The following is a 12,933-nucleotide window of genomic DNA, read 5'->3' as shown; positions in this document are numbered from 1 at the left end:
GGAATAGTGGCTTCAACAACCAGCAGAAGGCTATTAGTGGGAGAAACGTGGGCATACGCATGGTACAAATAGCTTAATAGAAGACATGCTGTATGTTGAACACATCTCCTCCTTAATCATGTTTAAATATCCTTATATACTGAAGAGAAAAAAACATTGGTCTAGTCTTTACTATATTTTTGTATGCTCTTATTTTGCATAATTTTTTTATTTATTTTTTTTCCTTTTCATTTTTTAGAAGCAGATGATTTGGGAACAGATGATCAAAAAATGCCCAATGGAAAAAAAGAAATGAATGGGGACAAGCTGGCCTTGAATTCACCCTTTGTAGCTTTGCCCTCATCTGTCATAGATCATGAGATCGAAATACTGTTGTCAGAATGGAACAAGAATCCAGACATGCTCTTCAGTATCCATCCTGTTGATGGTTCTCTGCTTGTGTGGCATGTGGACTGGCTGGATGAATATCAGCCAGGCATGTTTCGCCAAGTGCAAGTAGGTTATTTCAATATATCCTCTATTTGTTCAGCATTTTCCCGAAGTCACTGACTGTAGAATAAATGTTTTTGTTTATTTTCCTCTAGGTGTCCTTTTCTTGCAGAATCCCTGTAGCATTTCCCACTGGGGATGCAAACTCTCTCTGCAGAAGTATTGTAATGTATGCCAGTAATAAAAATGTGGACTTGGCTATCCAGCAAGGCAAGCAGAAACCTTCTAGCATGGCACATTCCACATCTATGCTCATTTCTGCCGGGCAAGGTAAATCACCCCACAGCTTAAAGCTAAGCATTTTCACTCCTAATGTTTTGATGATCTCGAAGCATGCGGATGGGTCCCTGAACCAGTGGCAGGTCAGTTTTGCAGAAGAATCTGCCTTTTCAACAGTTCTCAGCATTTCACATAAATCCCGTTACTGTGGGCATCGGTTTCATCTTAACAATCTAGCTTGCCATTCAGTATTGCCACTTCTGCTGACAACGTCTCATCACAACTCACTTCGAGCTACAGAGGAAATGGGTGAAAACAAGGCACATGATTCTTTAGAAGTGGAAGGATGTGCCCCGAATTACGAAAACAAACAAACTTTATCTGAAATATCTCAAGACCCCAACGCAGTGTACAGTGAACTGATTCTTTGGAGGGTGGACCCGGTGGGACCTCTGTCATTCTCTGGTGGAGTATCTGAATTGGCTCGCATCAACTCTCTTCATGTTTCTGCATTTTCCAATGTGGCGTGGTTACCTACCCTCATTCCCAGTCATTGCTTAGGTGCGTATGTTTGCTGCAAGTTTTACTTTTCCTTCCATAAGCTGAAGATATACTTAAAGGTTCTAAATGTACATTTCAGGTACATACTGCAATTCGCCCAGTGCTTGTTTTGTTGCAAGTGACGGACAGAACCTAAGGCTGTATCAGGCTGTGATTGATGCTAAAAAACTGTTGTGTGAGCTGTCCAATCCAGATATTTCTGTAAGTACTCTTTTCTCAGCTTCAAAATAATACACTCTAAATGTGTTTTTGATTTAAACAAATAAGTCAAACAGTTATATGTGCAAGTCTACCAAGCTATCGCCTTTAAGTGATCTAGCAGCCTAGAGTATCGAAGTCAGATGGTATGTTGGCAAGCTCATTTCTGGATTCATATGCAGTGTTACGCCTTGCTGGTGCCTGAATCCAAATACTTTTTGACTGGTTGGCTTTGTTGCGTGTGGTGTAATGTTTCTACTCGGCTTGCTTCGTTGTATTATATGTTTAGCTTCCCTTTTGCCTTCTCTTGTATTTGTTGCATAACCTCCTCCTATGACAGTTCATAGGTTGTTGCCATAACAAATCTCTTCCCTTTTCCTTGACGTGTTATACAATGGTGAAGATTTCCCTCGTCTCTTGCACAACATTGTGGGGGGGTGGGGCAAACACCTTGGGGATCTTTATGTAGGATTTTCTGTTGGTGTCTACACCATACTTTTAATACAAAAAAGGTGAGTAATTACCATCTTGGCCCGTGTTGTTACATCTGAAAATGCGTTGGCATTCATTCCAACTTCGTTTTTGCTATGTATTTCATAAACGCTTTACTTTGAAGCCAGAGTATGTTCTCCTTGCTTTAATAGCAACATGGCTATGCAAATTCAGGCATGATGTGTTGTTGATAGGTGTTGGCTATTTTCTAAGTAATACAAGCCACATAATTGTTAGGGTTTGCCAAAGCCTGCAAGGTGGGTGCAGCTCGAGCTGAAAACAAAAGCAGTTTTACAAGTTATTTTGAGTGTTATCCGAATACACTGGTCACGTTTCCCACAAAATTATTTTTATGGTAAGGGCTACGAAGATTTCATCACATAATCACACTATTTAATCTGTGATTCTGTATAGTTACATACATGGGTATTCAGGTGAACTGCAATGTTCCCTGAAATTCTGTCAAGCTATTTTGTTATTCCACATGAGTTTCATCTCTTCTCTCATTAGCATCTATTGGAGATAACCATTACTTAGGCGCCAGATAGGTTTGTCTTGTTTTTTGTTCTTAAATGTAATATGTTTATAGTATACTTTTTTCATCATGTCGTGTTTCCCCATATTGTGCTTGGCATGTAAAAAAGAGAGAGGTCCACTTATCCAAATAGGACAGGATTCCATAGCCTACTCCTTTTCCGGATTCTACCCCTTTATTTTCCTGCCCCACCTGGTCACTAAGCAGATCTCTCTTCACTCAGGAAATAGTATCTGTTGGCTATTTTCTTTGGCTCCTTCGGAAGACTGTAATTCCTTTCTTCTACACCTTATTCTAGGGAGGATAAAGGAGGGTTTGGGGGTTTAGGATGGCTGTTGATACAACCCTGTGCTTGGTTGTGGATTCAAAGTACCTTTCATAAATGGGACGGCTTCAGGCCCAAGGGGCATCGTGTTTCCTGGATGAAGTCAATTTTTGAGCAGCTTCGTAATCTCCATACTAAAAAAAGGGGAGCTTGGAGAGGATGCTTTTGGGCAAATTATACAGTTCAGAGGGTGAATGCTGAAACATGCAGAATTCTGTACAGGACTCCTCCAGCACAGGTGGCAGATAGGATCTGCTTGTGGCCAGCTTCTAAATGAAAGATCCCCGCTCCTCCTCCTACGGTATACAGGAGACGGAGAACCACTCAGGCAGCACCAGTAACGGTCTGTTAAGGAGCTGCATGTACAAGTGGCAGACGATGCTCCTCACCCTCAAGTTGCACAGTAAATGGGGATGGATGGAGTGCAGGCACAGATGTGGGTCAGGGAGCGGAAGGGCACGGGAACTGCCAGGGTATACATAGGAAATCTTGCTCAAGGTACACTGGTAAATTAGCTTCATACAAGTCACATTTGAGTCAGGGAAGTCTCATTAAGTAGGCCTAAAGAGGGGGGAGTGTCTGGTACTCAATAGGCTGGGGATAATATCCTTTGAAGTCTTGGAGATGCTGTCCCAAAAGTATTTGCCCCCTTAATTAGTAAATCAACCAATTAGCCAAATATAATGGATTGAATTCAGTTTGACTAGACACATCCAGCCATGATTACTGCCAGCTCTGTTGAATCTAAGCATCAATAAGCAAAGTACGTTAAAGGGTCTATACAGAAATTCAAGAGCAGATCAGATTGAAGTGAATTACATCTATCATCCTGGAAAGCCATTTCTAAGGCTCTAGGACTCCAGAGAACCACGGTGAGAACCATTATCTACCACTTGAAAACTTGAAATGGCAGTGAACCTTCCCAGGAGTGGCCGGCCTACCACATTCCCCCCAAGAGCGCATCAATGACTCATCAAGGAAGCCAAAAAAGAACCCAGGCTAAAGTATAAACAACTGCAGTCCTCAGTTAAGGTCAGTGTTTACGATTCCACAATAAGAAAGAGACTGCTGACCAAAAAGAACACACAGGCTTGTCTCGCATTTGCCCCAAAAAACGTCTTGATGACCTCTAAGACATTAGGGTTAACATTCAGTGGACTGATGTGTCAAAAGTGTAATTTTTTTGGAAGACCTATCTGACATAAAGCTAACACAGCATTCCACAATAAGAACATCATACCAACAGTCAGGTCTGGAGCTGCTTTGCTGCTTCAGGACCTTGGAGACTTGGCATAATCAATGGAACCATGAATTCTGCTCTTTATCTGAAAATCCTGAAGGAATGGAATACAGTGGAAAGGGGCAAATACCCTTCCACAGATGACCAGGGGCTTGCAGAAGCACAACAGCCTTTCCAGCAAAAATGATAGAGATTAATAGTGTGATTTAATTTTACACATGTAAGGGATAAACCTAAAGGTGTGAGTTTTACAGCACGGAAGAATGTAAAGGGTAGATGATCCGAATTACTCTAATCTTCCTTTGCATTCTGTTTGTTTCTATGTTATTCCTTTAAACCTTCAAAATAATTATAGCTTTATGCTGTTTCTAAATGTAATCAGAAAGGGACATTTGAATATTTGATGTGTTCTTTGAATATTACAGAAATATGTTGGGGAAGTTTTTAACATAATTAGTCAACAATCGACTGCTAGACCAGGATGCATCATTGAACTGGATGCCATCACCAGCCTGGTAAGCTTTATTTCCTCTTGTATTTGTATCACATGGAGACCTATAAGTCCGTAAACTTTTGGTAATCATGTTGTTGTTTTTAGCATGGCCGAAAAATACAACTGCTGCATGTTTTCCAAGAACACTTCATCTTGGGCAACCCTAAGAAAGATGAAGACCCAGGAAGCGGCCACATTCTCGCGTGTTCTGGTAAAATTTGTGCCTCGCCTGGATATCTGCAATAGTCATCCTCTGATAGTGTTATCTTCTCTGGTCCTTCATAATATCAACCTTTTTCCATGCGTTCCTATAATTTCCTATTTTTCTAATCTACCGTATTTGCTCGACCCTGATTATAAAACGACTCCCCAAATCTGAATATTAATTTAGGAAAAAAAGAAAAAGCCTGAATATAAGACAACCTTATAGGAAAAAAGTTTTACCAGTAAATGTTAATTCATGTAAACTATTTTTTTTTTAATAAAAGCTATGATTGAGAAAAATATTTTGGTTTTATTTCCTTCTATTTTCCAACCTGCCCCCCCAGTTATGCACATCTGCCCCAGAAATGCCTTATACCCCCTATTTGCCACTGTGCCCCATGATATGCCTTTTGGACATAGAGAAGGGGCAAATACATTTGGGGGAGTCTGCAATACCCCCCATGCATTTGCGAAGGAGACGGCACAACATTTTTGATATGCATTATACTGCATGTGATGTGCCATTATGAGCTTCATGTCACCACAACTACACTCCATTCATAGCATTTTACTTTTTGTTTTCTACATTAGAAAACCCGCAGAATGGATTCTCCGAAAAATTCTACTTGGTTGTAATTGAGTGCACCAGAGAAAAGCGTTACATGCTGCATATGTGGAATTTGCACTTGAAATCTGTTCCTGTGTCTGTGGGTAGGTTTTCCCCATGTTTAAAGATATTCTAAATGCCTTTTTTTATATAGTGCCTGCTCTAATACCACGTTACGCATACTTTCAGTTCTGCAATTGTTGCCCAATTATGTAAAAACATATTTCAACTATGTTTAATTCTTGATATTTGCTTACTTATTAAAGTTGAATAACTTAATTGCTCAGACTTCTGCTTTAAGACAAGAGTTGGGCATCCTAATCAAAGAAGCAATTCTGCAAAATACTTATTTTTTGTGGAATTCAGCAGATTTACGCGGCTCTCCATAGATTAAATATTGAACGAGGTTGAGTGGGTTAAATTAGTTATTTTATGACAATAAAAATGAATTACTTTTATTACAAAAAAAAACAAACAAAAACAAAGCTGTTTACTTTTACAGAGGAAAAATCTGGGTCAGACACTTCAGAGAATGTTCAGTCTAAAGATGACTCTTTTAGTTCTGCTTCTGGAGAAAAGGTCCAATCTCCACTTACACAAAAATACCAGACGTGCAAAGCAAACCTTCAGAGTACGAGCAAGATGACTCTTTCATCTGAAATAGTTTACAGCCAAGATCTGAAATTGCCTGATGGTGTGGAGGTGATCAGTGTTAAACCATCTGCAGGTAAAAGATGTTCAGCTATTCTGTTATTAGGCTCCCTGAATCTTTACATCTGTTTTTTTAGTTTGAAAAAGGCCTGCAAGAACATACACATCACTTAAATATTTGTTCTTATTTTTCTAAAGGACATTTGAGTTCTTCATCAATGTATCCAGTATGCCATGCTCCCTACCTGCTTGCAACTTCTTGTTCTGATGGAAAGGTACGATTCTGGCGCTGCCGGGTGGAGTCCGAGCAGTCGTCTTCTCCAACTGATCTAGAAACCCGTATGCAATATGTATGGGAAGAGTGGCCTCTGTTGATTGAAGAAGGTCTTCAAAATGGTTCTGTGAGTGTTCCAGGCAGACCCATAGAAGTCAGCTGTGCTCACACCAACTGTCTGGCTGTTGCATTTAAGCAAACACCAAATAAGCCTGGAAATTCTTCTCAAGAGTTTTCGATGCATGTGAGTATTTTTGAATGTGAGTCAACTGGTGGATCATGTTGGATTTTGGAACAAACCATTCATTTTGATGAACTGAGTGCAATGCTGGAGCCTGGCCTTAGTATTGACAACAATCTTGTAGCATACAGCAAGCAGGATGTGTTTTTATCTTCCAGCAAGTACCTTCAGCCAGATATGAAACCTTTAGTCCGCTTAGACTGGATGTCAAGGGAAGACGGTTCACATATATTAACTATCGGCATTGGTTCAAAACTGTTGATGTATGGTCAGGTGGCAAGAAAGGGACAAGAACAGTCCTGCAAAGATGATTTTGCTCTACACCTTTGGGAAACTGCCAAAAGCACATCTCGGCCTCGATTTGTCCTTTTACGATGTGTGGATCTTGTATCTTCTGTGGAAGGATCTCTTCCTTTACCTGTCTCTTTGTCTTGGGTGCGCGATGGGATATTAGTTGTTGGCATGGATTGTGAAATGCACGTCTACTCCCAGTGGCAGCCTTTTAATAAACAAGACTCTGCAAACACAGACTCTTATAATGGAAGCACTCCATCCATTACAAACCTTCTAAAACAAAGTCAGTCAGTTGGATCTGGCATATATCCCCCAAAGAAGCCAATGACCAGGTCGATGACAAGTTTAGCACAAAAACTGATGGGCAAGAGGACTGCGTTTGATCTTCCAGTGGAAATGGAAGATTTGGGCCTCTTTGAGGCAGCTCATTCTCTGTTCCCAACTTTACCTCAGTATCACCCTTTGCAGCTCTTGGAGTTGATGGATTTGGGTAAAGTCCGTAGAGCAAAAGCAATTCTTTCTCATCTGGTAAAATGTATTGCAGGGGAAGTGGTTGCTATTAATGATAATGAGCACGGTCCGGAGCGTAGGCTACGGTCGCTTTCAATCAGTGCTAGTGGAAGCACCGCTCGAGACCCTAAAACCTTTACCAAATCAGAGAATGCGGATTATACAGAAATTGATTCTGTCCCTCCCTTACCATTGTATGCCCTTCTTGCTGCCGATGAAGATTCTACTTTCACCTCCACAGTGGAGAAATCCACTAATGCTAATAACTCCAACAAATCCAACGAGAGCAAAGCAAATGGTGAAAACTATGATGACCTTTTCCAAGTTCCTCCTCTGAGCACTGATGAGCTTACTACTTTGGACTCTGACGAAGAAGAAGGCACAAAGCCCCAAGTGATTGACCTGTCACAATATGGCCCCACTTACTTTGGTCCAGAACATTCGCAGGTTCTGTCCAAACATTTGCTCCATTCTAGCCTGCCCGGCTTGACTCGTATAGAGCAGATGTCTCTGATGGCCCTAGCAGATACAATTGCCACGACAAGTACAGAAATTGGAGAAAGCAGAGATCGGAGCCAAGGTAACTTTTACATTATCACTTTGCATGGTGGTAATCTTAGTGAGCTTTACAGCTGACTTTTTGGTTTGTGTTTTTTTTTTCTCTCCTAAAAGCATTGTAGATTGTTAAATAAGTGCGTTACTTAGTTGAAACTACTAATTATGATCTTGATTTTTTAAATAAAAAAAAAACTAAAAATGTAATGCTTTTATCAAATAAGCCCATAACTTTTATGTAACAAAGGAAAGGGTCTGATTACATATATAGCATTATTTACTGACATACATTATTTCTGTTTTTGAACCACTGCTTCAGGACCAAAACAAACAAAGTTGAGACCATGTTTTGTCTCGGTTTATAGGTGGGGAGACCCTTGATGAATGTGGACTGAAATATTTCCTGGCTGTTCGTCTTCACACGTTTCTTACCACTTCTCTTCCTCCAGCGTATAGAGCACAGCTCTCTCACCAAGGTACCAGGGCCCTCCGTTTGCTGGTCATAATGTCATGGGTTTTCTTACACCCACCAACTCCTTTTTGTCTTTCTCAAAGTTGCACCGAGTATAATGTTTGTGGTTGATTCTGTTCTATTGGTTGCCGTTTTAGGCTTGTCTACTAGCCATTTTGCTTGGGCCTTTCACTCTGTGGCAGAGGAAGAGCTGCTGGAAATGCTTCCCGCAATGCAGAAAGGAGATCCCACGTGGTCCGAGCTCAGAGCTATGGGGATGGGCTGGTGGGTGAGAAACACGCACAGCCTCCGCAGATGTATTGAAAAGGTATATGGGAACGCTACACTATAATTTAAAATATAATACTAGGTAATAAGATTGGGATCATTCTTGCATACCAAAAATCTCTTCGTAAACAACATTTGGGGTAGCCGAAGGGTACTTTTAAATGCACGTTGTGTCCCCATTACTAATGCATAGACAGGTTCTGCAGAATCCCTCAGCACTTCTCCTGACACTGATAGACATACCATCAGTTAGCTCTGGGGTAAGAAGTTGTAAATTAATGCATGTTAAAATATATGAAGTGCATTCTTCGATGATGAGGTTGTCAAGGACAAGTATGATTAACTGTCAAATATGGTGTTCTCAGTGGACTTACATAAATAGATGATTACAATGAGCATGGGTGATTTGGATGGAAAGTGTAAGGGTTTCTAGTGTATTTAGGGTGCTTTATTATGTTTTTACAGGTGGCGAAGGCAGCCTTCCAGAGAAATAATGATCCGTTAGATGCAGCTATATATTATCTCGCAATGAAGAAGAAAGCTGTAATATGGGGTTTATACAGGTATGACGTCTTTTGCCATTGTTCAGCTATATTTTTCAGCTCTACTAAAGGGGGATGTTTCGGTAATGATGAAACCGCTCATCTGCTGTTTAATCAGAAAGTGTTGTTCTCATTGTTAGGAATTCCCTCTGTTCATATAAAATCTAGCCTTTAGGTATTTTTTGGAGACCAAAACTGTAAACTGCATCAGAGATCAGTATTATGGTTCACAGAATACATATTCTACATGATGAAATGCCAGCCCTGGCACGGTTACATAATCACCACCTGTTCTGCTTCACGCCATGCCGGGATAATGCCTGCTTTCGTTATTTTGTGCTTTCTTTCAGCTCATTAGCATACAGACAGCTTCTTAATTCCTCATTCTATGGGGTCTGTTTTAATTAAGTTTATTGTTAATTACAGGCTATACCTTCACTTTTTTCTTTTTTTTTTTTTAATTCGTGGCAAAACATTTTCTCACACTAGCCAAGCTACTGTTTAAAACACATGGGGTGATGCGTGTCTCCGTATTACAGATTGAAAAAAAAAATGCCTGTCAAGATGCATTTCTAACTCGAAACAAAAATTTCCTAGATTTGTTATGGGATTGTGGATAATGGGATATTTCGAACATGTATGTGATTTTTACCATTTCAGATAATACATAAAGCCTGGCTTCAAAATGCCCCATCTGCTTAGTGCAGTTTTCATTTGTCATAATGCAAGCCTAATTACTATTGAACATATCTAATTCAAATACCAAGAGTCCCTGGGGTGTCTGTATAATGAAAGCTTTGTAATGATTAAACAATTAGATGTAAACATCGAGGCTGGGTAGATAGATTTGCTGGGGGCTGTGAACAGGAGCTTGTGACATTTGCTGCGTCTTAATCAAATGTGACCACATTGTGTACCTACAGCCGTGTGTAACGAGCCATCACTGCTTTATAGTTCCGTGTTGTTCTGTGAAGATGTCGGACATAGCCCGGCCTTTACCGTTTTTCACTTTTCGTTTTCTTTTCATGCGTCTTTAGGTCTCAGAAAGAGGCAAAAATGACAAAGTTTTTTGGGAACAACTTTAATGAAGAGCGGTGGAGAAAGGCGGCTCTGAAGAATGCGTTCTCCCTGCTGGGCAAGCAGCGCTTTGAACATTCGGCAGCGTTCTTCCTTTTGGCTGGCTCTTTAAAGGATGCCGTGGAGGTGTGAAGAACTCTGTGATTTTAATGACAGTCTGTGCTTTTTTTATATTTCCGAAATAAATCAGTGAGATGAAGTGTTTTGTGTCACCTCAGCTTATTGAGGAATAAAGCCTGGCCCTCCACGTGTTACTGTGCCGCAAGAAAGCAACATGATTTCTCTCTATGGGTTTAAGGGACATGCAGCAAATCATTTCTAATGTAACATTATCATTATTATAATTGTAATCTTATTTTTTTTACCATTGATTTACAGGTTTGCCTAGAAAAATTACATGATATCCAGCTAGCCCTTGTGATATCAAGACTGTTTGAGTCTGAATTTGAAAAATCCACAACCTATAAATCCATCCTGCAGAAGAGGGTGTTGGGAATCGAATCCCCTGGCAAAGACCCCATCTTCTCAAGTGTACATCCCGATCCTTTTGTACGAAGCATGGCTTATTGGATTTTGGGGGATTATAGCCGGGCGCTGGACACTTTACTAAAACAGCCTGTGAAGGATGAGGAAGGTAAATCCGCACTTTACAGTAACCGCTCTAAAGTTTGTATAAACATATACGTACGATACGCTTCAAAGGGAAATATTTTTAATTTTTCTTCTTCCACTCCCCTCCTCTGGATTTGTTCACATCTGCCTTTTCTGTATGAAGTGAGAGCTTTTCTCACTTCATATTGAGAGCATATCGGGCTGGCTAGTTTTCAATCATTACAAAAGGGTTTATCTCTACCGTTAATCTTCTTCATTAGCTCATTTGAGGTTTCCCTTTATAGATTGGCCAGCAAAGAATCAGATGTAACATGTCTTATTGCAGACGATAGTAATGTCTGCAACAGGGTAGACACTCCTGGCAGCTGTAGTTTAGCGTTTATAAATGTAAAATAGTGCATCATGGACAGAAAACTCTAAGGACAGAAAAATAGCATTGGAGGCACAGTCCCATTAGAGACGACAGGAGAGAGACCTGGAGTGATTATTTCTGAGGAGCAGCGAATGGTTTGCAGGATAAAATGTCAGAAAAGACTCAATATGCATGAATACAATAAAAGGGATTGAACAGAGTACAAGAGGGAACTAGATTGTACAAGGTGAGAAATCTAAAACTATAGCTGATGGAATTGAAACATGCATGGGATGGGCATATTGCCATTCTGAATCTAAGACCTGATAAAGGTCTGAGTCTTTACATCAGGAAAACCATCAGACTACATGGGCTGAATGGATCTTTCTGTAGTCAAATTCTATGTTTTGGATGCGGGGGGAAAAAAATGCATATTTTTCTATTTAGTTTAACTAGGCTTATAATGGGCTCAAACTACTCCACATGCCTCCAAGTCTTAGAAAATCCAAACATTGTGAAGGCAAGGCATTGTCGGACCAGATGGAGCAAGAGGAAGGTAGTCGGAACTTAACTGAGCAGCGGGTTAGACTTTAAAGTACATAAGTAACCCGGCGCTCATGGGTAGCACAGCATAACTTTACTCTGTACACCCTTATATAAAAGATGTCATAGGAATGCACTCATCATATAGTATTAAAAAAAGACGAACTCAACCGGAGTTTCTCTACCATTTAAGTTATAATGTGCACTTGTGAATAGTCTTATACTGTTATACTAACAGTTGTATATACCTTGTGAACACAAACTTAACAATGTATACAAGAAACAAAAACTGTCTGCGCTTCTTACCCTAATAAAGTTGGCAACAAATATATAAACATAATATAAATGAGAGGTTTTGGTTATATGAATTGGCCAAAGCATAATTAAGCTCACCTGCCACGTCAAGGCACACTCTCAATAGGGTGAGAAGCTACTCTCACCTCCTACATAGTGGGCACACAAAGCAGTTTATACGGCTACCAAAACCTTATTAATGTGTTGGGGGAGGTGCAATTAAACCTCCTCCCCATTAACCCCTGGACAGCAAGCTGCAACCAGACTGATGAGGAGCCAACAACCTCAAATATGTGCAAACAGGGAAAAGAAGTGTCGGTGCTAGTCTCAGGCTCAAATGATACAAATGAGTAATACGAGGCCTACCAAACCTCCCCCAACACATTAATAAGGTTTTGGTAGCAGTATAAACTGCTTTGTGTGCCCACTATGTAGGAGGTGAGAGTAGGTTCTCACCCTATTGAGAGTGTGCCTTGACGTGGCAGGTGAGCTTAATTATGCTTTGGCCAATTCATATAACCAAAACCTCTCATTTATATTATGCTTATATATTTGTTGCCAACTTTATTAGGGTAAGAAGCGCAGACAGTTTTTGTTTCTTGTATACATTGTACAGCCAATACACTGTTTCTTGCAGCATGCTTACACCTGTTTGGTAGGCCTCGTATTACTCATTTGTATTATTTGAGCCTGAGACTAGCTTAGCGCACCAACACTTCTTTCTTTTCCCTGTTTGCACAAACTTAACAATGCTGACAGCTACCTAAAATAATAAGCATGTCCTTAACTGAGTGCTTAGCAAAGAAAAAAAATATGCTAACATACGGTAATACTTGGTAATAATACAGTCAGTATGTTATGATCACAGAGAAATCATGTGCAAAAT

At 40.2% G+C, this 12,933-nt stretch overlaps 1 protein-coding gene across 2 annotated transcripts in view; it reads left to right on the top strand.

Moving 5' to 3' along the window:
• Nucleotides 1-12,933, top strand: part of DMXL1 (Dmx like 1) — a 52,102-nt gene that overhangs the window by 19,364 nt on the left and 19,805 nt on the right. For both annotated transcript variants that reach the window (XM_053474098.1, XM_053474105.1), the window contains exons 11-23: nt 239-495; nt 585-1,269; nt 1,349-1,470; nt 4,485-4,574; nt 4,658-4,763; nt 5,348-5,467; nt 5,866-6,090; nt 6,213-7,913; nt 8,254-8,364; nt 8,498-8,667; nt 9,093-9,190; nt 10,207-10,372; nt 10,625-10,880. In XM_053474098.1, the coding sequence (XP_053330073.1) occupies nt 239-495; nt 585-1,269; nt 1,349-1,470; nt 4,485-4,574; nt 4,658-4,763; nt 5,348-5,467; nt 5,866-6,090; nt 6,213-7,913; nt 8,254-8,364; nt 8,498-8,667; nt 9,093-9,190; nt 10,207-10,372; nt 10,625-10,880 (4,107 nt within the window). The remainder of the gene's footprint in view (nt 1-238; nt 496-584; nt 1,270-1,348; nt 1,471-4,484; nt 4,575-4,657; nt 4,764-5,347; nt 5,468-5,865; nt 6,091-6,212; nt 7,914-8,253; nt 8,365-8,497; nt 8,668-9,092; nt 9,191-10,206; nt 10,373-10,624; nt 10,881-12,933) is intronic.

Source organism: Spea bombifrons, chromosome 1 (assembly GCF_027358695.1).
Source record: "Spea bombifrons isolate aSpeBom1 chromosome 1, aSpeBom1.2.pri, whole genome shotgun sequence".
Lineage (NCBI taxonomy): Eukaryota > Metazoa > Chordata > Amphibia > Anura > Pelobatidae > Spea > Spea bombifrons.
Note: the sequence above shows the minus strand (reverse complement) of the source record. Positions and strands in the feature narration are given on the sequence as shown.